This window comes from Knufia obscura, assembly GCF_036327395.1.
Source record: "Knufia obscura strain CCFEE 5817 isolate CBS 148926 chromosome Unknown scaffold_1, whole genome shotgun sequence".
NCBI lineage: Eukaryota > Fungi > Ascomycota > Eurotiomycetes > Chaetothyriales > Trichomeriaceae > Knufia > Knufia obscura.
The window spans coordinates 238888-264306 of record NW_027042687.1 but is presented as its reverse complement, the minus strand read 5'-3'; the positions used below and the strand labels follow the sequence as shown (position 1 = coordinate 264306).

General features: G+C 51.3%; 8 protein-coding genes across 8 annotated transcripts; 4 read left to right on the top strand and 4 right to left on the bottom strand.

Annotated features, from left to right (window-relative positions):
- Positions 1–397: 397 nt before the first annotated feature.
- Positions 398–2492, top strand: PMZ80_000106 (uncharacterized protein; the record flags this gene model as incomplete). The annotated part of the gene is made up of 2 exons (XM_064868560.1): positions 398–2375; positions 2437–2492. 2 exons carry the CDS (start codon positions 398–400, stop codon positions 2490–2492), a joined length of 2034 nt encoding a protein of 677 aa, XP_064734057.1.
- Positions 2493–6643: 4151 nt separating this feature from the next.
- On the bottom strand, positions 6644–7479 carry PMZ80_000105 (uncharacterized protein; the record flags this gene model as incomplete). The annotated part of the gene is made up of 2 exons (XM_064868559.1): positions 6644–7117; positions 7423–7479. The coding sequence occupies 2 exons, from the start codon at positions 7477–7479 to the stop codon at positions 6644–6646; spliced, it is 531 nt and encodes a 176-aa protein (XP_064734056.1).
- An 864-nt stretch (positions 7480–8343) lies between these two features.
- CDC54 (MCM DNA helicase complex subunit) lies at positions 8344–11426 on the top strand (the record flags this gene model as incomplete). The annotated part of the gene is made up of 3 exons (XM_064868558.1): positions 8344–8629; positions 8678–10785; positions 10836–11426. The coding sequence occupies 3 exons, from the start codon at positions 8344–8346 to the stop codon at positions 11424–11426; spliced, it is 2985 nt and encodes a 994-aa protein (XP_064734055.1).
- A 433-nt stretch (positions 11427–11859) lies between these two features.
- Positions 11860–12474, bottom strand: PMZ80_000103 (uncharacterized protein; the record flags this gene model as incomplete). The annotated part of the gene is made up of 1 exon (XM_064868557.1): positions 11860–12474. One exon carries the CDS (start codon positions 12472–12474, stop codon positions 11860–11862), a length of 615 nt encoding a protein of 204 aa, XP_064734054.1.
- Positions 12475–12890: 416 nt separating this feature from the next.
- Positions 12891–13700, bottom strand: PMZ80_000102 (uncharacterized protein; the record flags this gene model as incomplete). Its single annotated transcript, XM_064868556.1, has 1 exon — positions 12891–13700. The coding sequence occupies one exon, from the start codon at positions 13698–13700 to the stop codon at positions 12891–12893; it is 810 nt and encodes a 269-aa protein (XP_064734053.1).
- Positions 13701–14595: 895 nt separating this feature from the next.
- PMZ80_000101 (uncharacterized protein) lies at positions 14596–16599 on the top strand (the record flags this gene model as incomplete). Its single annotated transcript, XM_064868555.1, has 1 exon — positions 14596–16599. The coding sequence occupies one exon, from the start codon at positions 14596–14598 to the stop codon at positions 16597–16599; it is 2004 nt and encodes a 667-aa protein (XP_064734052.1).
- Positions 16600–16925: 326 nt separating this feature from the next.
- Positions 16926–17417, bottom strand: PKR1 (SMK killer toxin resistance protein; the record flags this gene model as incomplete). The annotated part of the gene is made up of 1 exon (XM_064868554.1): positions 16926–17417. The coding sequence occupies one exon, from the start codon at positions 17415–17417 to the stop codon at positions 16926–16928; it is 492 nt and encodes a 163-aa protein (XP_064734051.1).
- A 3085-nt stretch (positions 17418–20502) lies between these two features.
- PMZ80_000099 (uncharacterized protein) lies at positions 20503–21356 on the top strand (the record flags this gene model as incomplete). Its single annotated transcript, XM_064868553.1, has 2 exons — positions 20503–20507; positions 20657–21356. The coding sequence occupies 2 exons, from the start codon at positions 20503–20505 to the stop codon at positions 21354–21356; spliced, it is 705 nt and encodes a 234-aa protein (XP_064734050.1).
- Positions 21357–25419: the final 4063 nt, after the last annotated feature.

Here is a 25419-nt window from a genome sequence, read left to right as displayed (position 1 = left end):
GGAAGTCGCGCTTGCTAGTCGATCCCGATATTTCTCTACCACAACCAAATTTTGAGATTCAGCAGCTCGAGTTTTTTCCATCCACAAGATTATCATTCTTGTCGACATTTCTACGTAAGTCACCGTCCGCAGCAATATCACTGGCACCCGCTGCACAGAGAAAATCGAGGTTATTTGTCAGCCAGCGCAGGCACATACAAGGTCATCAGATCCGATAGCTTTCTCAGTAGCTTTTCCTAGCTGCAAGCACTTGCCAGTTACAATCACGGAGCTCAGCTGACATTGGCAATTGCAGTGGTCGACCATTTATTCTTCCCCCGCTGCCGATATCGAGCCCAATGAGTTCTCGACTTACTCAATAATAGATTCTGGTTATCCCCACCAGATCACCGCACGAATGCCTTACACACCTCCATCGCAGCTCTCACCTGCTGGCTCGAAACAATCAACGCCCACGCCCAGTCGATCGCATTCATACATACAATACAATGCCCATCCAGAGTTCTCATTCCCAACCACTGATATGCGACCATCGTTACCGAGGTCAGCAGGATCGTCTTCATACCTGACAAAACATCGCCGGAGTCCCTCAGCACCTACAGGTAATGAGCTGCCGGAAGTCATGAGCGACGTTCAGAGAGGCGTTACCTTTGACCCTCATGGTAGTCTCCGGCAGTCACCCCCACCAAGAACAAACGGCATAATACCCCAGGGCATGACCATCTCTCCTCCAGAGTCAACCCACAATAGCGACGACGAAGAAACCAGAGGACGGAGCCGAGAGCTGGAGAAGGAAAATTTGGCTGAACTTCAAGCTGCGATTAGAGGTCTTAGAGAAGAACGGCATTCTGGTTCACCTACCCGCACACGAGCTCCACCACAGGAGAATGGCCACAAAGCTGCCTCCGAGGGCTGTTCGCCTGCCGAGGATAGTCGGTTACCTCTATCGAGCTCACAGAGAAAGATCTCGCACTCGAGGTCGAGTACAGACTCGAACATTATCTTCGAGGTCACCCCTGCACAGTCACAACCACAACTCGAGACAGGTCTGCTCTCACCGCAAGGAGCTGATTCCGACACCGATGGGAGTGATAGTATCGGCGCTCGAAGGCCTCCCATGGTCAGAAAGAAGTCTGGCGAGCTTGTCAAACCTGCTTTGAGACCCCATTCTCGGAGGCGGCCGTCAAGTATGCCAGGCACTCCAACCTACGGTAAAGCTGTGCATTTCGATTCTCAGCTTGAGCATATCCGACACTTCCTTCAAGTCGACAGGCCGTTAGCGGTCAGTGCAGGATCGTCGCCCGTAGAAAACTACGAGAGCGAAAGTGAGTTTCCCTTTGGCTCTGATCCATCTGGAATCAGGTCTCGCGGTCCATCCTACGAGTGGGAAATTCGTCTTGCGAACTTTCCTCCTCAGTCGGATGAACGCAAGGCTTTACCTATACATGTAGAACGTGTGTTCTTGTCAGCCGATAAGAAGCACCTCATCGGCACTGTTGCAGTACAGAATCTCGCTTTCCAGAAACAAGTCACTGCACGATTCACGCTCGACTACTGGAAAACCACGTCTGAAGTAGGCGCAGAGTACAGCAACGACTTGCGCAAAACCAGCTCGGCTGACAACCTTGATCACTTCACATTCAGCATTAGTCTCGCTGACCAGGCCAACCTCGAGAATAAGACATTGTTCTTCTGCGTGCGCTACAATGTGAATGGCCAGGAATACTGGGACAGCAACAACTCGATCAACTACCAGGTAGATTTCACGAAGAAGGCTAAGGTCAAGACATCATCCCAACAACCAAGCGGGCTTGGTACCAGACCTTTGAACGCGTTGCCTAGAAGCAGACCGTCGCCACCTACCTCTTCCGGTCGACCAAAGTCCATGCCTGTCTCTTTCGATGACTTTGGCTCTGGCTTTGACAGCAACTTTGGTGTTGTGTTCGCTCAGTCACCAACATCACTCATTGGCGAGCCCAAAATCAAGTTAAGGAGTCCACGGTCAAAACAGGACCTGGTGCCAGATGCGCCGCGACGAAACAAATCAGCTGCACCTATGTTTGCCACTCGTTATGACTTCAACTCTTCGCTCTCAGCTGCGAAGAACAGTGCCTATGCTGTACTTGGCGAGCAGAGTGGACTATCTGCCATCGACACAAAGCAGTCTTTCCGCGATGTTCCTGTGGTACCTGCGAAGAGCGCGTCTCAAAAACCCGAAAAGCTCGAGAATGGTGTCCACAATGTGCCAGCTGTGTCATCTGCACCTGCAGTGTCCGCTCCATCAGTGACATCAAAGCCAGTCGCTCTATTCTCGGAGAAGCCATCACTTTCCTCCCAGTCCTACCAGGAACTCGTGGACAAGTACTGCTTTGTAGGTACCCCTCGGACGTCGAAAGAGGCGATAATCACGAAATGAGATGCTAATGGTTGGCGCAGTTTGGGAGTGCGAAATCTACTCCGCCTATGAAGAAGACCATGAGCGTGTCGACTGATGGTGCTGCTGATGATCGATCTGTTTCTGATGTGAGCATTGGCAGTGCAGAATCCTCAGGTTCTTCAAGTCCTTCGCAGACTGAGACCTTGTCGCCCCCGTCAGAAGTGTCGTCGTACAAGACTGCAACCCCTAATCTGTCGCGGTCTTCTTCACCATCATCTTTCTTGGGCTCATGCATGAACTCAAGGTCAAACTCACCTGCCTCATTTGGGTACCGCTATCAGCAAACGTCATCACAAACGTTATTAGCGGAAGCACCGCAGGCCACGGTCATTCTTGGTTAGGGACCAAAATGACACAAGCCATTCTAGGCGTGCCATCGATACGGCACGTCGACAAAAACAAACTCAGCTCCAGCATACGTTGAGTGGAACAAGCAACCACACCCACACTAACCGAACAGAGGACAGTAGCCTTGGTTGGCCCCACTTTCCTCATATCACCAGTGAACTGTGCTTGCATGCTCTGCTTCTCAATTTCTTGAAGCGCGCATATGCATCCACGAGTGGCTGTTTCGATTGTTTATTCTCTGGTCTCTCGGCTTTGGACAGACCTCTTCTCAATATTCCGGCGAGGTGTTATTTGGAGTTTAATATGCATTTGTAATAGACGACGGAGTCATTCTGCCAGCGGAGGGCCGCAGGCATGGATGATCCCATGATCGACGATCGACACGCGGAGATGTCGAAAACGGACGATTGAACGGATTATGCTATTCATCGAATTTTGGATTTTGTGGCAACGGTCGATGGGGGACAAAAAGTTTTCGTTCTTCGAAGTGGTGGTTGTGCGAGTCTCAATTGCTGACTGGTCTGCGCAAGGCAGAGTGCTGCAAATTCTGGAGGGTATTCGGTTGACGACACATTGTGGCCAGACGAAGGACGCTTCGCCTTGTGGCCTGGTGACGGATTGATGACTCTCTGAGCTGAGCGGTGCCTTTGCAAGAGCCGGCAGGAAAGGATGCAGTGCATGAGTGGCTCGTACGATCTTGAGGTGGTAGTTGTGCTTGGTGACTTAAATGATTGATCGGATGCACATGCATGGGCGCGACTAACGCTGCTCAAATGGATGACTGGGATGCGTGCATGACCTAGAGAACCATCAGTACATAGACCAATCCTGACTTACCTCTATAATCTACCACTTCATTTTTTCTTGCGTGTCTGATAATGACCTTGAAGCATCAAAAGTCGAGAAACGAACCTGACTTGTGGTTGGCATACTGAGATGAGCATAGACCACCACAAAGGGTGAGAAGGGTCGCCGCAATAACCCGCCCCTCGCATACCAAATGATCGATGACCAGCAACAACATTCCCAGCCAGCACCAGTACCAGCCCCAGCACCAGCCGAACGGGATACCAGTGTTCTGTATACCCAGCCGTTGGTTATGTACTGTGTTGTGTTTGTTTTGATCGGTCCACATCGATCCATCCATATACAGTGGAGATCCGAACGAAAATTCCAACAATGTACTCGAGTACCGTATCTTCGGATCCTGATCGTGTTTGTGGGTCGTGATGGACTTTACGGGAGCGCGTTTCTTGTCTGCTGATAGATTCGGCCGATAGGAGGTGTCTCATATCGTCATGTTGAGGGTGCTGGTATTGTCCACGAAGCAGGAGTTTCGTGTGTCCTCTGGGCTGGCCTGCTGGTGACATTATGATCCGGTCGACTCGGCTGATCCAGATTGCGCGCACTGCTAGATGCGATGAAGCTTTGGTAGTGGACGTTCTTGATGTAAGCAGGCAGGCAGTATGAAGGAAGATGCCTCTATGTTGCTGAAGAATGGCCATGTGGCCATGCCATGCAATGCGAAACTCAGATACTGTAGAGCCTCGGGATGAACGCATGTTTGTTCTTCTTCGTTCTGTGGATCGTGACTGAAAATATCCTGTGATATCCCTGTTGTAATGGATTCACGGCTCATGTAAGGGTGCATGTGCATGTCATGCCCGGGGCGCGCGTCAGGCACCCTATCGATTTCCTAGCTGAAAATCTCGTGCTGGACAGGATGGGCTTTTATGATATCCGTCAGTTCGGGTTGACACATCGGGTATCTGATGCAGGTCCGAGTGATTCCCGAGACCGAGTTCCGATGTTGTATGCAAGGAACAGGTAAGGCCGTGAATCTCCCGCGCGCTAGTTGGGTTAGCGAAAGTTACCTTAGTTGAGGTAGGGTCCGGGTGGTTGCTCGGGAGTTGTGGTTAATGATGCGTTTTGTTGGTGGTTCCGTGGATGGTTGCGAGGTTGATGGGTTCTGGATGGTTGCTGTAGTGTGATGCTGTTGCTGGAAACTATGGAGTATGGTAGCGATGGACATGTCGCGCATGGAGGATGACTGGCTTCCGAAGGTCCATTGTTTGCAGCAAACTGGTCATCGCCTGAATAGGAGATTCCGGTTGATGCTGCGTCGTGCTTGAGGCGGGATGTGACTGTGATGGATAGGCGAGGCATATCAGGCTTTCGCTTGCATACTCGAGAGTTGACGCGCAGCGAGACGTGTGCTTCTGTGCAGCGGTGCTAGCTGTCGCCAAAGCGATATTGTCGTCAATACTGGAAGTGATTGAATGCGCGAAGAATGTAGGAAGGTAAGAACGACTGCAAGATCGAAAGAGAACTCATCTTGTGCAGCAACACAGGATCATCAGGGGGTCGAACGTATCGCGCGCATTCAGGGTCAAGCTGACCGTCCTTTGTCGTGACAGGCAGCCAACCACGTCGTATCAGATTCGGTTGATCTTCGTGTTTGTCGTCCCTGACAGGTCAGATCGCTTAGTGTCAGGTACCCGTGGACGTGGTCAGTCGCGTGTGGTCAGGGTCCAAGCTTGGCGTCCACCGGGGCTGTGGAAGCGGTCAGGGACGTTCCCCGAAAAGATGAGGCGGCCAAAGAAAGGAATTAGAAGTCTCATGAAAGCGAACTTGGGCAGCAGCACTTTCATATTATTATTAGTAGCCGTATGTTGCATGCTACTGTGAGCTGGCCTCAGCCTATCATGTACAGTAAACAGGCTGATTGACCTAGACCTTCCAGTGTGATCGGGCGGCTGTCCACTTTGAGGTGGTCATATGAGCACGGCTTTCAGAAGTCGGCGGCAGAGGTCCGAAATTAATTCCAAGAGCTCCTCAAACGCGGAGTTTCGGTGGCTGGGAGTACCTAGACTAGTGGTAGTGCAGTGGAACTTTCCTTGATCACGCGGCATAGAAAAGGCCAACTTTGGCAAATTCATAACAAAGCAACGGCTCGAGACGACGACCATGGCTTCTGAGGTCCGGTTTTGAGGGTCGTAAGCGTTGATCCTCGGAACTCTTGAGCGATCGTTCCACCTGATCTGCCCCTAATATTGTCTAGCTTCTGGGCAGGGCTTACCCTTGCGAGTCTGGAGAAGTCTCGGATGCTGGGCGGTGCGTGCATGCACGCGCACAGAGATGTACTGCGGATATGATTTGACGTCCTGGGGTAAACAGGTTCGTTCTCATGATCACGCGATGTGCTGGGAGAGATTGCAGATCAAAGCTGTGGATACAGAATACAGATCAAAGCTGTGGGGATCCTTGGAGAGGTCGAGACTCATGACCCTAGTCGTGTTGCTGCAAGCCTCCTCCATATGAGAGAAGCTCGACGAGGACCGGAAGCCTTCAACCGCACTTCCTGGCTTGGACCAGACGACCTTGACTATGGCTGAAGATCCTGCTCGGGCTTGAGGCAAGCTCGGTATATGTTGTAAGGCGCACTGACACTGTGAATAGACCGAAGCTCAATGGGAGCATCAAGAGAGCATGAATAGCAGATCAAAACAGTGAGAGTGTCAACCACAAGCAGCATTGATGGTTGCCCTGGTACTGCATATTGATTCATTCATTCTCTTCTGACCATGTCCATGTTCTAGATGCGACTAGAACCGAAGCCTTCCTGTGATGCCGAGCCTGCTCTTGGTACTGTCTAATCAACCATGACAACTCTCCAGCTTTCTTCTAGTGCTGCCCGAGAAATGTGCGCCATCAAGCCAATTGTTGTGTTAACACTTCGTACCGCGGAAGATATAGCTCCACGGACCAGTCAGCTGATGGGATACATGGTACAAGCAATAAGGATTGACTCACCTGACCTCGAGAGATTTGTCAAATGGCTACATTCGCCATCCACAATCAGTCGCTCTCATCCTTGACGCCGTCTTCAGTATCACCCTCTTTATCCTCCTTGAGATTACCCTCTGCAGCCTTCTTTGCCTTTTGCTTCTTAGTTGCAGATGCTTTCTCTTGCTTATCGTCGCCATCCTCGTCTTCTGACTTGCGCTTGCGAGGAGTTCTTGCCTTCTTCACCTTAGGAGTACCTCCAGCTGCGCCATCCGCTGAGGCATCGAAGCCAGCGATAGCGTTGAATTTATTGTTGGTGTACTCTAGGCCGTGCTTCTTTATCAGTTGCTTGAAGCTAGTAAGTGCGTTGTCTTTGCGACTGATACCACGTTCTTTGGCGACTTCTGCCCAGTCGACAGTGGCATCGTTGAGATGTGTAAGGACAACTGATAGGTGTTGGAGCTGAGTTGCGTCCATGTCGATCAGATCTGATATGTTGATTGACCCGTGGTTCTGTGTTTCGAGGATACAGATGGAGCTGTAGATCTGAAGAGGTCAGTATTTTGGAAAAGCCGGCTTTCAGGTGATTCAAGCGGAGGGGAACATCAAGTCTGTACCGGGCCTGCAAAGTAGGTGCACGATTTCACTTTCACTGTTCAGATTAGGCTCACGATCGTCACTCATCGTGTCTTCACTTTTCCTTCTGGTCTGCTCTCGTCGAACTTATGCCGGCCGCTGCCGTCGATAAATTTTCTTGGCTATTTTCTCGAAGCACAACTTGTCGCTCACACTTATATTTCTCTTCCATTCCAGATAGACCGTCCAATAGACCTCAACATGCTGTTACACACCTTTCTCCCAGTACTCTTCGGAGTAGCAAGCGCCACACCCTTCATTGCGTCAACCATAGACAATATTCATCCGACCCCTACCTGCAACACTGGCAACATGACCGTCTCGACCTGTTGCAGAAACGACTGGTTGTTGGTCACTCCAGAGAACGTCAAATACCCAGGCTACGCATGTTAGTTGCCAACCCAGGCAGTACAGGGTCAAGTATGTATGCTGACAAGCTCGTGATAGGTCGGGATACCAACACTGGCGCGGATCCCAACAATTGCATCGCCCCTGCTCTTGTCATCTGCTGCACGTACTCGTATGGGTACATCGTTACTGCCGGTGGAGACAAAGACACCTTGTACCAGGTAGGTAGGCCACGCTATCGTTAAGACTGGACTAACCATTCTGTAGCCAGAAGACTTTCGACGCCACGATTTGGAAGGAGCTTGATGGATTGTCAGATGGCCGAATACGGTACGAAGACAAGGACATTTCTGGCAAGCATAACAGACATATGCATAAGGCTGCAGAAAGATCGAAAAGAACACTCATAGATGGCTGCTGTTGGTAGACTCTTCGATAGAAGGAAAGAGTACATTAGAGTAGTGACGAAGCAAGGATGGCCTATCATGAAAGATGTTTCAAAGCCCATATATTCGAGGTGTGAGGACCTCGCCATTCATCTTGTGAATTTGTGAGTCTGGTATACAGAGCTCTATGAATTGGGTGATGGCCAGAATGCAATGGTCGGAACTCAAGGAAGTCTCCCAGCCCCGGCTAACCTGCCCTTCCAAGCCATTGTATGCCGATTGCTACCCCTGACCACTTTACGCGTCTCACGCGTAGCGTGGTAGTATCGTGTTGATCCCCTCGATTTGAGCGCGAAGTTCACTTTCCTCGTTGCATTTGGCATACTCAGCAGAACAAACAACATGTCGACGCCATCTTCTCGTAGGACCGCTAGAAGCGGTCGCGGCTCTGTAGCCTCAACTCCTTCCAGAGCAAATCGCAGTACACCGCAGCCCAGACAACCTCCATCCGACAATGTAGCAGCGTCCTCCTCACCATTATTCTACAGATCTTCACCAGCAAATTCGACACCACGGCGCAGCCAGCCGGCAAATGGCGACTTCATCATCAGCTCTCCTCCCAAACAGCCGTCGGTTGCAGAAGATGGCGAAACAACACCTAAGGCAACAAGAACACAGAATGTGACTGGTAAATTCCCTCGCAATCCCAAACTGTGCCAGTACTAAATCTATCTAGACTCTTCGCCTTTGCGGTATGACCCTAGCTCGAGCCCTGCTAGATCTAGGCAAGGACGAACAGACGCACCATCAAGCAGCAGTGGCCTTTTCTTGAGATCAGATGGGGAGAGAATTTCGTCGAGAAGAGGAGACATACACTCGGACAACTTCGCTGGCGCGGCCGCCAACAGAAGAAGAGTGTTCGTCGGTGAAAATGGATTGCCAGTCAGAGATTCCGAGCCGGCCTCGGAAGCGACCTTCTCGAATGCAAACCCCGATACGTCTGACGCAGATATGCTTGGAGGGGGCTCTACAAGAGTCATCTGGGGAACGAACATCTCCATAACTGACTCTATGGCAGCCTTCAAGACTTTCCTCTATAACTACACACCAAAATACAGGATGTGGGCCGATGGTATGTCAGAAGATGAGACTCGAGCCATTGACCGAGCAAACGAGAAAGAGTACGTCAACATGCTGAATGACCTTCGGAAGATGGGTTTGACAGGCTTGAACCTGGACGCGAGAAACCTGAAAGCGTATCCTGCCACACTCAAGCTGTGGCATCAGATGCATGCTTACCCTCAAGAAATCATTCCTCTGATGGATCAAGCACTGAAAGATGTGATGCTTGAGCTTGCGAAGAGACAGATGCAGGAGATGCAGAAAGCCAAAACTGTTCGACCACAACACAGATCGCGACATTCGAGCTCAATGGCTCCTTATCCAAGCTCCGACGCTGGGACGCCGGCGGCACCGTCTGAGGTGCCAGATCTGGCAACAGAGGTCGAATTGCACAGCTACAAAGTTCTGCCCTTTGGTCTGGAGAAGACTGTCAACATGAGAGACCTTGACCCGTCAGATATGGACAAACTGGTCTCGGTGAAAGGCTTGGTGATCAGGACAACGCCAGTGATTCCTGACATGAAAGAAGCCTTCTTCAAGTGTACTGTGTGCAACCATGCCCTACTGGTCGGTATAGACAGAGGCAAGATTGCAGAACCGGTCAAGTGTCCCAGACCGGCATGCGAATCGAAAGACAGTATGCAAATCGTACACAACAGATGCAACTTTGCAGATAAGCAAGTCATCAAATTGCAAGAGACGCCAGATTCGGTGCCAGATGGTCAGACTCCGCATAGCGTGTCACTGTGCGCCTATGACGAGCTTGTCGACGTATGTAAGGCAGGTGATCGAATTGAGGTCACTGGTATCTTCAGGAGCAATCCTGTTCGCATAAACCCACGACAGCGTACCATCAAATCACTCTTCAAGACATATATCGATGTGCTGCATATCCAGAAAGTCGACAAGCGCAAGCTGGGCATAGATGTCAGCACAATCGAGCAAGAATTATCAGAGCAAGTAGCAGGAAGCACTGAGCAGGTACGAAAGATCAGCGCAGAGGAGCAAGCAAGAATTGAAGAGATCTCGAACCGTCCGGATGTGTACGAATTACTCGCACGAAGTCTCGCACCTAGCATCTCTGAAATGGACGATGTCAAGAAAGGTATCCTTCTTCAGCTCTTCGGTGGTACGAATAAGTCTTTCGAAAAAGGCGGCAGTCCAAAGTACAGAGGTGATATCAACGTTCTGTTATGCGGTGACCCTTCTACTGCGAAATCTCAGCTCCTTCAGTACGTACATAAGATCGCACCTCGAGGCGTGTATACCTCTGGCAAAGGTTCTTCAGCAGTCGGTCTGACGGCCTACGTCACCCGTGACCCCGAGTCACGCCAGTTGGTGCTCGAATCGGGTGCTCTCGTTTTGTCAGACGGTGGTGTCTGCTGTATCGACGAGTTCGACAAAATGAGCGAAAGCACGAGATCAGTCCTACATGAAGTGATGGAGCAGCAGACTGTGAGTATCGCCAAAGCAGGCATCATCACAACTCTCAATGCCCGCACGAGTATCCTAGCGTCTGCGAATCCCATCGGAAGTAAATACAACCCGAACCTACCAGTGCCACAAAACATCGATCTACCCCCAACACTCCTGTCAAGATTCGATCTCGTGTACCTCGTACTCGACCGCATCGACGAAGCCAACGACCGGAGACTAGCAAAGCATCTAGTAGGAATGTACCTCGAAGACACCCCCGAAAACGCCAGTCGCGAAGAAATCTTAGTAAGCTGCTGACTCCCCCTCAACCTCAAAACTATACTAACACATCCCAGCCAATCGAGTTTCTAACCCTCTACATCTCCCACGCCCGCAGCACATGCCACCCAGCCCTCACACAACCCGCCGCCAATGCCCTAACGGAAGCATACGTTTCAATGCGAAACTTGGGGAATAGCCTTCAGGCCTCCGACCGTCGAATCACCGCCACGACGCGTCAACTCGAGTCCATGATTCGACTCAGCGAAGCGCACGCCAAGATGCGGTTGAGTCCCACGGTCGAAGAAAGTGATGTGTCTGAGGCCGTCCGCCTGATCAAGAGCGCCATTAAAGCCTCCGCCACCGACGCACGAACCGGTCTGATCGACATGGGACTGCTGAGTGAAGGCGGTGGCGCAAGTGAGAGGCGCAGGAAAGAGCAGTTGAAGAGGAGTATCCTTATGGGATTGGATGGAAATGAGGATGTTAGGGGTGGTGGGACGGTGAGGTACGCGGAGTTGTATAGGGCGGTTAGTGAGGGGGCGACGGCGGAGGTTGAGGGGGTGGAGTTTGGGGAGGCGATTAGGGGGTTGGAGAGTGAGGGGAAGATTATGGTGCTTGGGGAGGGGGCGAGGAGGACGGTTAGGAGGGTTACGGGGGTGGTGTAGGGGGGATGTTTGGGTATGGTTGATGGGGTGTGGGTGGGTATGATGTGATGAATGATACATGATACATGATGGAGATGAGGGATGATGATTGAAGATTGGTATGCATTCATTGGATTGTTTGGTGTATAGGTAGCTTGCTGGCCGACCCGCACATAGGATAAGAAGCCTCGACGCTGCTATTGCTTGCTTTCTTCACTCATATTCTTCTGTCATTGAACCGCGACCTAACCGTACATACTCGCCGCTTTCTATCTCATGCTCAAGTACTTGCTTGGGTAGGGTTGTTCTGTAATGATCGCACGTGTCGAACAGAAAAGGCACCAAGTCTGGCCATACCAGGGTCACTCGGCTGTCATTTGCCCTGGTAGTAGGTGCCAACCATATTTGTTCAAACAACACCATCACCACCATCCACCATCACCACCATCCACCATCACCACCATCCACCATCACCACCATCCACCATCACAAAGCCGTCAGTCTCGTCTTCGTCGGTCTTTGCATAGTCAATAACCTCGAACTCTTCGTCTTCGTGCTCAGCACCGAGACCAGTGGCAGCAGCGTTAGCAACACGAGTGCTAGCAGTAACTTTGGCAGCTTTTCGTTGAGCCATGGTGTCTTTGATGTTTTGCATCTTGGCTTTCATGGTGGGGGTGAGGGGCTCGTCGGGAGCCTTGGGAGCAGGAGCAGTAGTAGCAGCAGTAGTGAGAGCAGCTGTGGTGGTAGTGTTGGCAGTGATATCTGAGTTGGCAGTAGCTTTAACAGGGTTGTGGTTGTTATTAGTGTGGTTCTTGGCTGGGGTGTTCTTCTTCTCCTTCTCTGGTGTCTTCTTTGTTGGTGTGGTTTTGGTTGCTGGCTTCTTCCCGACTGCTGCCTTCTTGATTCGCTCCCTCTGCAATGCCTCCATCGCCAACTCCTTTCTAAGTGCTTCGTGATGCGCTCTGACAGTGGCGTTATCGAAGACTTCGACCTGGGGTTCGCCTGCTTTCTTCTTTGGCTTTAGCTTGGGTGTTGGCTTTGCCACGACAGTCTCGAAGGGAGGAGGCATGTTTGCGTTTTTGGTAAGTATCTGTCTAATGTCAGCGTCTGGCAATGCTTTGTCTTTTAGCTGACTCGTAATTAGTCTTTGATTGTGGTCTTGTATCAGGGTGGTCAGGGTTTGTGGTTGAGTTTGATGGATTGGGACAGTAGAAAGGATACTGGTTTTGCGAGGAGGAAGAGATAAAGGTAGAAACAATAAAGCAGGTCCTGACATAGTCTGATGTAGTCCCGGCTATGCAATTGCGTAGTCAGAAGGCTGGTCTAGCCCTAGACTGGCAGTGTGCTGTGTTGCGGATATCGAGTGATGCCATTGCGACGGACACGTATTCCTCTCATCATTGTCCCAGTCGTCAAGTCTGTCGATCAAGGCTTGTAATTTCCCTATAGACTCCTGGTACTCAGCTTCTGTATGAGCACACTATCCTATCTCCAAGCAATCTGCAAGCCAGAGATTTCATGCTGTCGGACTTCCTGCAGTCTCATGGTCCCAGTCGAAGCACCGGGAGCGACCGAGTAGAAGGTAGCCTTGTCTGGGTCTGCCTTGTTCATAGCCCTAGTCTCCTGCTTGGTATCTGGAAGCGCCAATTGAAGAAATTCGGCCGGTCTTGTCTCGAAGTCAGCAGATTCCGTAGAGCTGGTCGAAGAGACAAGGGCGGTGTGGTCGTCCAGGCGCTGGCAAGCGCCGTTTGGTCCGCTAACGACCTGGATCGGGCGCGATGGGCATGTACATCGATCATTGCGCGGGATGTTCTTGTTCTCGCTCAGCTCTCTGTTCAGCCTTTCGACTTCGCGGCGCAGCTGACCAACTTCATGAAGCCGTTCACGCTCCACAAGCCGCATCTCCGCCAAGAAGTTTTCGTGGTCCTTCGCCTTGCGCCATGCAGAGTGATCCAAAACTGTCAACAACGAATCGAGAACGTGAAAGTCTTCGCAAGCACGGCAGCGAGCGGCAAGCTTGAGCGCTGCAGACCTCAGCCAGGGATCGTGGTTTGGATCATAGTGCATGCTGAGCACAAGATCCAGTACTGCAATCGCGGCTATATAGAGAAAGTGCTCATCGCCAAGAATAGCTGTGCAGCTGCTCTTCGCCAGGTCGGGAAGCTCTGGGATCTCGAGCATACAGGCTAATTTGTAGACATCCACATGGAATTCCAGGTTGCTTATATTGCAATAAGACCGACTAATAGCAGGGTCGTAGTTGGCGCTGTAGATATAGCCAAGGGTTGCCTCCATAACCCCAGGTCGGGTGTAAGAGAATGTCTCTGTTGCTCTCCATGGTTCCTGTAATAGCGGTCAGCACGCAACTATCGTTAGCACCGACTTCAACTCACAAGTCTGCAAAGTCTCTCAAAATACTTCGAAGCTGGGCAGATGATCGATTTCTTGACATGCCAGGAAGAATCACCACAACGTATCTGAAAGTCATCATTGTGATCGGGCTTAAGCGAGTGTCCTAAGCGGGCAGATAATTGTGTCATTTGGAAGGTAGCCATCGCCGAGGTCAGAGCTGTTCCTCGCAATGTGCCATCACAAGCGGAAACAAGTGATGCAATAAAGCGGTTGCCCAACAGAAGGAAGGCCCCTCTTCATATTCCATTCTTGACCATGAGCAAGCAAATGCTGTATCATAGCTGCGAGTGAGGCGCGAAGACAATGTGTTGCAAGCGTATCGGCCGCATAGTGGACGGCGTCTCCTGCGACGCAAAGCTGATAGCAGATGGGCCGTTGTTATCGACCTGTCACCACAAGTCGTGACGCTGCAAGATCTGAGGGGGCTTCGTCGAAGCAGCTTGATACTCTTGAAGTTTTGTCATATATTCAATGTGAAAAGGACGGCACGACGCACTCATGCAATGTGGTAGATCCAACGCGTCAAGCCGGCCGTCTATCTCCCCTGCTCCCGTAAGAGCTTGGCGCAAACTTGGCACGCGGAATCTCTCATCTCTGAGCCGAGGCTTCACCATCTCAGCCAATTGAAGCGAAGCTGGTATGTTTTAAACGGCAGCTGTCGGTTGAGTCAACCAAACTCGAGATGGTCGATGACCAACACGTTGGCCCGGACTGAGGCAGATACTTGAACCATGCTTACTACTGACACAATAACATAAAGCTAATTCAGGCTACAAGCATGGCAGCAAAACCAGAACGACAACCATCTTCAGCCACAGCCGGCTTCTTCCAAACATATCCCATCATACCACCAGCATACACCTCGCAGAACCAGCAAGGAAATGCACAGACTGGCCCTCTACCCTCTGACGACGCTGTGCTCACAAACATACTAAAACTCTATCTACCCAACCCATTACCAACAGCCCTCGACCAATCCATCCACGACTTCGCCCGAACATGTCTCGACCCAACTACGTTAAGATTAATGGTCGACTGCGAAACCAACCACCCAACCCTCCACCCCCTCAACACCTTCGGCGAAGTCAACAACACTAACGCGCTCCACACAAGCGAAGGATGGAGAGGCCTAAAGGACATCCAGACCAAATCCGGAATCGTGGCTCATGCCTATCGAAGTGTCCCCGAAGCAGGCGAATACAACCGTCGTATTCACCAGTTTGCTCTCGCCCACCTCTGGTCTCCTAGCTGTGCTTCAGTTTCATGCCCCGCTGCTATGTCCGATGGCGCTGCGATCCTGCTGTCTAAGCACTTGTCCGCTTCAGCGAATTCGTCGACCGCGGGGCAGGATCCGGAGATGCTGAGGAAGGTGCTGCAGGGAGCTTATGATAGGCTCGTTTCTTTCGACCCTAGCTACGCATGGACCTCAGGCCAATGGATGACCGAACGTCCCGGTGGTTCAGATGTCTCCCGGACTGAGACATTAGCTCGATTAGGATCGACGGAAGAGCTCGCAGCAGAGAAGGCAGCGTTCGGTGGTGCAGAGACAGATGGTGTCGGCATGCCGCTTGGCCCCTACATCATCGATGGGTTCAAGTGGTTTAGCAGTGCCACCGATGCAGATATGGTTGTGCTTCTTGCGCAGACATCGAAAGGGTTGAGCGCATTTTATGCACCTATGAGGCGCACAAAGATCATGTCTGATGGCAGCAAAGTCAGTTTCATGAACGGCATACGGATCTCAAGGTTGAAGAACAAACTGGGCACGAAGGGTTTGCCGACTGCAGAGCTGGAAATCAAAGGTATGAGGGGCTGGCTGATCGGCGAAGAAGGCAAGGGCGTCAAAAAGATCAGTGCGATTCTGAACGCAACAAGACTGTGGACGGCATGTGGTGCTGTGGGCGGCTGGGGAAGAGCTCTCGCGGTATCTCGGGCGTACGCCAAAGTTCGAAAGATCAAAGGCGAGCAGGTGCTTGCCGAGAACAAGCAACATCTCAGATGGATGGCAGGCGAGACAGTGAAATATCGAGCTTGTACACATCTTGCGTTTCTTGGTGTTGCACTTCTGGGTATTGCCGAGTCTGGGTGGGAAAGTGCTGCCAAGGGCACGAAAGCTGGGTCGTGGCTGCCGAAGGACAAAACAGAAGCGGACTCACTGCTGAGGATATTGACGCCCGTTATGAAAGCAGAGTGTAGCTTGTGGTCAAATTGGGGCTTGAGGGAGTGTATGGAGAGCTTGGGCGGCGTAGGGTACTGCGAGAACCTTGAGGATGGAGGCGTGATGAATATTGCCAGAATTGTCCGCGATAATGCCGTGAACTCTATATGGGAAGGTACGACGAATATCTTGAGTGAAGATTTTGTGCGCGTGGTGAAGGGTCGTGCTGGTGGGGAGGCGATTGCAAGTTTGGATAGACTGATTGAGGCCTTGGTTGGTGCTGTTGCTACGGACCTTGCGGACAGCGCGCATCTGGTGCGACGGCAATGGAATGCATTGAAGGCCTGGCTGTCGAGCACAGCCACAGAAGAAGTGCTGTATCAAGGACGGGATGTATTGCAACAGGTACAAGAGCTTGTCTGCGCTCTTCTTCTCATGATTGACGCGAGAAATACCGGAGACCCATTGGACAAAGTTATCGCGAACAGATGGATATCATCGCGGGTTGAGCAAGGTAAGAAGTCACTTCACAAGCAGTCGCTAGAAGTGGAAAGCGAGAACGATGCGCACATAGTTTTGGGCATCCCACCCACTAGAGCAGGTCGGACGCAGTCAAAGCTCTAGGCATGGCTGACGTGAGATCGGTGTCGAGCGTGACCGATCAGCTTATAGATTGCCCTCCATGACAATTACGAAGCCCTTGCTTAGCGATATGTCTCTCACATGATTTGGAATGAGGTCGGGCTGTTTTCTTCTCCATGGGGTATTCTGTCGTTTTTCGCTAGAAGGCGCATAAATGACGATAGGTCAGGCCAGCGCCAGCAAGACTGGTCTTACAGGAAACGTGCAAAACAGTTTCTTAGCCCTTGCGTAAATACATCAGCTGCGAGAACGCTGCTCTAATATCATTCGTATGCTCCTGCGAGATTGGTTGTCTCTCGGCGTAGTCTTCATATCTTGCTGCCGCCCTCACTGACCTTTTCCCACTCTGAGTCTGTGCTGACATAGCCAGAGCTGTCTCCCAAACTGCGTCTTCGCCTCAGGTCATCAGTTGGAGCTAAAGCGTCGGCCTGTAGATGACCGCTTGCAACGGATGTCGCGGTACTGGAAGTGTCTGCAAGTTTAGGTACTGCCGACGGGGTATCTATTTCTGTCTCTGTATCGCTGCCAGGCTCAGGCGATTTGTCTCGTTGGTTTTGCTTCTCCTTAGCTGCGGCTTTTGCATGTTCGATTTGTAGTTCCCGAGCGAACCAGTTTATGGCATACCATAAGGCCGCAGACAACACCGATAGGACCAAGAAGTGAATGCTATAGGTCGCCAGAAGGAGTATTAGGAGTAAGAACTGTAGAGCGGCGAAAGAAGCATTGGTCGCAACGAGTAAGGTGGGGGTTGTTCCAGGCGTGAAAATGCTGCCCCAGAGCTCTTCCATAAAATTCGCCATGCTGATAACGCTGGTGGCACGACTGGATCCGGTGTGCGTGGAAAATTGAGATGCTGAGCAAGCGACCCAAACTGTGCGAAGATTAATTAGTATGCTTTGAGCGTAGGCAACAAGGTGTTCATCTTGGGCAGTGACGCTGTTTTGAGAAATGCGGCTGCTGTCGGTATTCAGTTAAACAACCAATGACACGGCGGGATCACCCGACCACCTTGCACGCGCTCATTCAAAGCAATCTGGGTTCATGGCAGCTGCGTGAGAGCGATAGCATGTGACTTGTGTCTGGCGTGCTTTGAATTCCATTCCTAACGCAGACCTTGAAGTAGGTATTGTGGTGAGAGAAGAAGTGGTTATAAATTGTCTTGATCACTTCACTGACTGAGGAAGGAGCTCTGCCGTGATTACTGCCTTGCAGCCTCACCCCAAGTTTGATGAAACAATTCCGTTGCGCTTTTCCACATTGGGACACTGCCATGTTATCCGCGACCGAACACTATACTATGCTCGGAATCTGGCTTTTGAAATCTGAGATCTAATCATCTGGGAAGCTTTCTTCTTGTAGAGTTATGATTGGGCTCTTCCCATCTGGATCATGCGATGGCTCCGACATGACAGTTTGAAGGAAGAGAATCATACGGTAGAGCTGCTCGGCCTCGAGTAAGTGCAGCGCTCAAGCCCGCAACCTTTCTAACGTCACCGTGGCAAGACTCGATGGTTGTTCTCGCAACGGGGACGACACAATCGCGCCTGCTATACTCGGTGTCCCGTCACGTACCGGAAAAGGGTCGCAAGCGCTTTAAGCACCAATTTCCACTGTACAGGCGTTCACGTTGCTTTTCTGGGACGTGCCCGTGTGCGTTCAACGATTGCTACGTTCGTTTACCGGATCGACCTTTCTGCCTGTCAAGCGTACAGAAACGGCAACTTCAGATGGGTTCGGCACAATCTACTCTGCTCCCTCGGATAAGAAAGTCTCCGTTCTGTTCTCGCCTAAACTTCCGTTAAAGATGACCGACGACCTTATTTACAAGTACCTAAGGAAAGACGATGCAAGCTGATAGGTAGCTCAGCCGAGCACACCCGTATACAACCCCGCAAATGATGCCACGCGGCCAACCATGACCATGATTGCTTTTCTACATTTCAGGCAAGCCCATATGCCACTGACGTCGGAATCAAATTTCGCCGACCTTTGACCTGACCTTTGCCAAAAGGAGCTTCTCTTGCTTCGAGAAGCTCGTTCTTACCGTTGGCAAATTCGAGGTGCCCCCCACAGCATCTATAAATAATCATCATGGAAAATCCAATTTGGCCGTTGGACCGGCCTCCCGAAGCACCGATGGTCTTGGGAATTTTGATGCGCTGCAGGCAGAGAGGCAGCAAACGACGACTGATCAACCAAGATGCAGCAAATATTCCTTCTGCCTGCTTTATTTGTTCTGCAGTAATCGCAGGCAAAACCTGCCTAACCGGCTCAAGGACTTGGCTCTGTTTCATCACCTGCTGCTCTCTACGCCAATTGGAAGTGGTGATGTCCTAGGCTACAAGCTAAGCAACTGTCTCAATGATCGACATCTAGCATACCATTGCTTTGGCAAATTATTTGGGGCGGAAGCGATGTCAAATCAGCACGCGGTGATGTGCACCGGCCTCCACGCGCACCTCGTTCCCATTTGCTATTTTCGCAGCGAGGCTGAGACGTTACTTCGAGTTCGGCCTTTGATCACGCTGTTGGTTGACTAAGTCGAACCCCGGTCGCCTCACCTTCTCAAGCTCTCCCTCCCGGACGCCTGTTCATCTCTATGTGGAGTGTTTGATGCCTTTTGGGCTCTGACTCCATCTCGGCCTGCTATGCTTACGCTTGCATGGCTTTGTGCGTCATTGGCCTCCCACAAGCTCTGGCCTAGCTTTCTCGTGCGTAAAAAAGCATGGTTGGCCGAGGGCAGATCCGCCGCAATGACAGCCCCAGGGACCACACGTTGCACTCGACCATCACAAGATGATGGGCCCTTCAATATGCATCTGGCATAGCCGGTATGGGCCACATGGTAAGCTTCAGAGCGGACTGCCTCTGACTTGAAACACCCATCTCCATTGTCAAGAGACTCGTGATGGCCTATAGGCCTATTCAATTCTGCCATACAACACTCTTTCATATTTCTATCCATCGCTGAATATAGACTAGCTTAGGCCACCCTCGTCCTCGGTCACCAGCAAGACTACCTCAGACGGGCATGGTCGTTCTCGCCTCTACCTAATCATCCGTGGTGCCCGCACCTTCTTCTACCTTACCCTACTGGTTCCCACATCAGAACCTGCCCAACCCTGCCGTTTCTAAAACGCTTCGATCTATGCTTATCCTATGGCGCCCTTGATCAGACCTCTAAGCCTCAATTCATCCAGCTGAAGACGTCGCGACTTCCCGTAAACCAATGTCCTGTTCTGCCACAACAAGACCGTATCGGCTGGTGAAGTGCAGAAGCACGTATGGTGAAGTTCTTAGTCAGTCGAAGAAGCGAAACAGGCCTACCACAACGAAATTCTGGGATCTCGTGTGACGACTGTCAACATAGAGGACAAGACGATCAACCCGAGAGCCTCGGCCGCCGCGCCAGCCAACTTTCGGCAAGGCAACATTCAGACCTCAGCATCCATCGCTGAGGGCAGCACCGGTTCCTATGTGTTGTCGAATCCCGTCACAACACAGACAGACGTTCATAGAGGGGTTCCCACCCTAGGGAGCAGCCGGCAAGCCTCGACAGGCAGTCTGTATCATTACTCCCAATCGCTGGAGGCGGAACAACCGACCGTCCACCCGACGCACGGCTTCAATTATCAGATAGATTCCCAAGCCCTGCCTCAGAGGTTAGTCAAGGTTGTATTGAATTATGGACTGTAGCTAAGGTTTGCAGTATGGCAACGACCGTGCTACACCAACCGCATCATCTTGGTACTTTACCCGGACACTATCATCCAGGGGTGTATGCAACATATCAAGGTTGGTGAAATTCATTCGCTGCAGGTTGTCTTTTGCTGAACAGTGCAGGCCAACAACCCTCAGCAATCACTTCTGAAGGAGAATTCTCAAATGCTGTAAGTGAGCAGCAAAGCAGCTATACTTCTCCTCCGAGGTGGGCAGCGCAGCAGGCGTTCGGGCGACGGCTCTCGAAGTCACCAAACATCAGAGACCGCACGCCAATTCGACACAATAGGCCAGAACAGTCGCGGCATCGCAGCAGTAGCCGCCCTGAGATGATGTACGCGTATGCCGAACAACAAGCGCGGCAGGTGCAACAGGGACAGTCCGATGCAGCAAATGCGATGTTCGTCCCTTCCATAGAGTCTACACAGCCAACGTACAACCCTCAAGCCTACAGTTTCACGCCAGTAACCTCGCCATATCTACATCAGCAGCCGACGGGTTATTTCGAACCAGCAAACACTCCTCCTAATTATGCTCAGCTTGCACCCCAGCGTAGGCAAAACACTGCAAACACGTATGTAGCAGCAAGGCACGAAATGCAGCCATCGCAACTGCCAGGATCCACACTTAGCCAGCCCGATCAATTCTACACTCAACCTCGAGCACAGCAAATGCCCCCCATGCCTCCTGTCCCGTCGAACTTTCCTCCAATTCCTCAACTACTCGAGTCGACTCCGAACGAGGTCGATATGGGCCCTAACAGACAAAAACCTCAGTGCTGGGACCACGGCTGTAATGGACGTCAATTTTCGACTTTTAGCAACCTGCTACGGCACCAACGCGAGAAGAGCGGGACCGCAAACAAAGCCCGATGTCCTCACTGTGGCACTGAATTTACGAGGACTACGGCACGCAATGGTCACCTCTACGGTGGCAAGTGCAAAGGCATGTCTGACCAACAAGATAAAGACTCGACCAAGCAGGAGGAAGAAGAAGAAGAAGAAGAGGAAGAGCCGTAGCCAATAGATCGCTCTGTCGAACAATGTCAAGTCAGGAATCTTATGCAAGCCTTCTGGAATCGGTAAGGAGATTCTTTGCACCACGTCGGTACGAATACATGCATACCCTGTACAATCCTTCAGACAACTACCGATTTCGAGAGCAAAGTATCCATCGGCACGTTACAACCAACGAGTCTTCCAGGTACGTCGTGGACGAGCAGTGGGACGAGCACGGTACGCAGCTACGCACACTAGGCCAATGCATGCAACCTTGCTTCAAGGCCTCCTTCCATTGCTGAGAGGGTGCCCCGGGCACAGCTACTTCGGTATTACAAATTCCAGGCAGCAGGATAGTCCTGTTACAGGCATGAGCTCACCTCAGGTCTATCACCAGTGCTGATCACGGTCGCCATCAAACCGATCATTCACGACACACGATGGTAGATGACGATGGAGGTCAGTTTCAGACTTCGCAGCGAATCAGCATGTGCATTCAGCAACGAGCTTAGCGTCAACCGAATATTGACTAGAACGGGGCTCACTTTGCCTTGGCACCAGCCACGCCATTCCGTCGATGTCCCTCAAATAGCCATTTTAGGAAGCATCACACCAGGTTTTGAGTGGGTGATAGTCACTCGGTTATCCGGTTTAGATACAGGAAGAACTAGCTACGTTGTAGCACATCGAGTACCGCGCAAAGCCATATCGCTATCACTTATTGTGGACGTTACAGCAACAGGGACGTTGTCCGATAGTAATCAATAATTATGTTTTATTCCGGACAGTCTTTACGACAGCCACATGTGCTTCCAGGCCACGCCACAGCTGGACACTACAGTAGGGTACGAGCTTTAGCACAGAAGCAAAGCTCCACGTGGCGTCCGGCAGATTGACAACCGGTGAACGTCCGAATTTCAACCATGCCTGCACGTTGGTGGCTGACAACGAAATCACCACAGACAAGCTTGAACGTTGTTTCTCTCTTCTACCGAGCACGTAACTTGTCGGAATTGGGTACTGATTTCTCCTTGCGAAATTGTATACATCGACACTGCGCACTGTCTAGTCTGATGCTATAGCAGGGTTGCAGCGGAGCCACGGGACAAGATACGCGAGGTCAGTGCCTGGCCCTACAACTCTGGAGACAGCCAAAAAAGGATGGCTAGAGTACTCCATGTGGAATCAATCGGGTCGTGTCTCACTGTTTGCCAACGATGGTCTCTTCGATCTGAGATGTTGTCGACCTCGACATGATACTCGAATCTTCCAGTCATGATAGAAATTTGACAGAGACACAAATAGCGTCCTGACAGACTATAAAAGCTCATGAGGGCCAAAAAGCTACACGAAGCCGTGCGGTAGTCTCAATGCTTGGGGCAGTCCTTGAGAGGACCGTGTGTCTAGAGTGCGATTGTACCCAGCAACGTCTTTGAGCTAGTGAACGCGCCTCTATCATTGGTCAATAACAGTAGCCCAATTTAGGGTTAGCGGGTTCGATTCGCTTTACAGCACAGTGATGCCAGCTTCCTTTCCCGCGCAGTCACAAGAAACAGTGAGCAGCACTGTTCGTAGCTACTACGACGTTCAACCTTGTCATCCTAACACTGTAGAAGCAGTGGATAGAGGCACGTGTGCAAAATGAATCGAAGAGTACGTCGGAAAGTACTCGTGCGCGTTAACCGTCCAAGACGTTACCGGTACCTCATGCCATCGCTACTCAGCATGTAACAAGCATGGCAGCCAGGATCAAGCTTTCGGTAATTGCCGATCGCCATCTCAGCCTGGTACGAGCATCCATATCACTTTCAAAAACCGTCTATCCTGACTACTTCCATCCGCACCCTGGCCACCATGAATAGATATGCTTAGTAAACGTCTGGAAGATATTTCGCGACTGTGGTCTCATTAGTCAGAACCAGTTGCCTAATAATACAAAGCTTCGCGGTTGCCCCTGTACAAACCAGAGTTTCAGCCTCCCACTTCTCAAGAGTTTCCTCTTACGGTATAGCGTGCGGCCGATCACCAGGGCCCTTCCCTCTACCACCAGATCCATAAGACTCTTCACACTAACAAACGACCAGCCCCATCGCTCCAGATCACCAATATAGATTTTGATGACTAAATGCATGGTATACATGGGGCCACAGTGTGAAGACGCCAGGTGTGGATGATTACCAGCAAAAGTATCCATCTCTATCCCTGTGAAATACAGGGAGTATGAGCGCCTAGGTACGATCTTCCCACTCTTCCGGGCCTCATACTGTACAGTGCCCTTCCCTGCCGCCTACCATCCACCAGCGCAATACCTCGGCATCTCGGACGGTCAGACCATACCGAGCACATCAGATATCCTGATCCCAACTCAGTCCCTATTCCACCCCGCTCCGCCCACGAAATTACTTCATCGTTGCGACGTCGAAGCAATACCCGTCCACTATTGCCAGTTGTCGCCACGCCCTTGCTTTCGCTACTCTCTGCGACGCTGCATCCTGAAATCAGGGCCATGAGCCAGGACACTTCATTGCCGCGAGGTTGCCACCCACAACTTGTGCGTCAGTCGATATCCTTCTGCTTACCGCATCCCAGTCGCATCTCCCCTTCGCGCGAGCAGCGAGCTTACCAGGCCGGTCGCCTCCCGGAGTTGCGACCAGGCCGCTCGATTTTGCAAGCCTCGTGCTTGGGAACGACCGCCTAGTTCGTCCCGGAAGGTGGTTGTCTTTGCTTGCTCAACAACCTAGACTGGGCTAATTGTAGCGAAGATGCTGATACCCGACCTTTCAGTGGCCGATCTCGCTCGACGATGAGCAAGCACCCAGCAAACACCCACCGCAGAAGATACAGTATCCTCATGCACCAAACCTTTGGCTCACCATCGCAAACGCGCAACATAACGAACGGACGGATGCGTTCTGGATCCCAGAACATCTGATTCGCTCCATGAACTTACAGTACCATCCACGCACAGCGGTAGACATCACCCGACCGAAGGAAGGCAGACGAAGAATCGAGCTCTCTCTACTCCGCTCCGTCCCAGTCCGAGTAGCTAAGTTACGTTACAGCCAAGTAACCATACTTTCGTCCCATCCTCATCCAAGAGCGCGACGGTCTCAGCATGATATGAACCTGGGAAAGACTTTCCCCAGATTGACAATACAACACAAAGACATCTTCTCCTTCGGTGCACACAATCCGCATACATGTCTTCGCACTACCCCAATAGACGCTATCAACAGCAGCCTCACCTGCCATCACCCCGAAACCTTCTCCCGAACGCTCACTAACCAGCGCGCATGTATTGACACAGCACCCACCTTCCCACTCCCATCTCCATTCTGCGCAAGGACCTTCGCTTCGATTTGCCCATCTACCCCTTCCCCGAACCGAGCCCGATCTTCTTGCTAACATACTTGGGAGAGCTGAATCTTGTGTCTCTACACAGTACCCTCCCATACCCATTGCCATACCATCCTGCCCAACGACCTTCGCTTCGCTTTGCTCTCCTCCCCTTTCTCCGTCATAAACTCGACTCGACTACCATCATATCATACCTGCGAGAGCCGGACTTTGGTAGTATAGAACATAATATATCAAACGTTGTTCTGCCCGAATTGAGTCTTGTACCACGGTATAGTATTTACTACTTAGAATCGATCCTACCACGTGATATATCACTTAATCAATAGATCCATCGTCGTGACCCTTTTGGCACAAAGATAGACAGATAGACAGACAGATAGACAGACAGACAGATAGACAGACAGACAGATAGACAGACAGACAGATAGACAGACAGACAGATAGACAGACAGACAGATAGACAGCCAGATAAATAGAAAGACAGAAAGACAGACACCGCCCTAAGAAGTAACGAACGAAGGCACGACTTCCCCGGTCCGCGATATCATACCTACGTTAGCGTTCTGTCCCCGCTGAGCCTCGCCGACGCCCCAGACAACCGTGAAAGCAACCGGCCCACTGTACTCTACTCCGGTGTGCGACGCAGTAACAGCTAGCTATCACTGTCATTTGTTTAGAACGTCACGCACGCGTGCATGCACGTTGTCCAGAGCGCACAGGACAG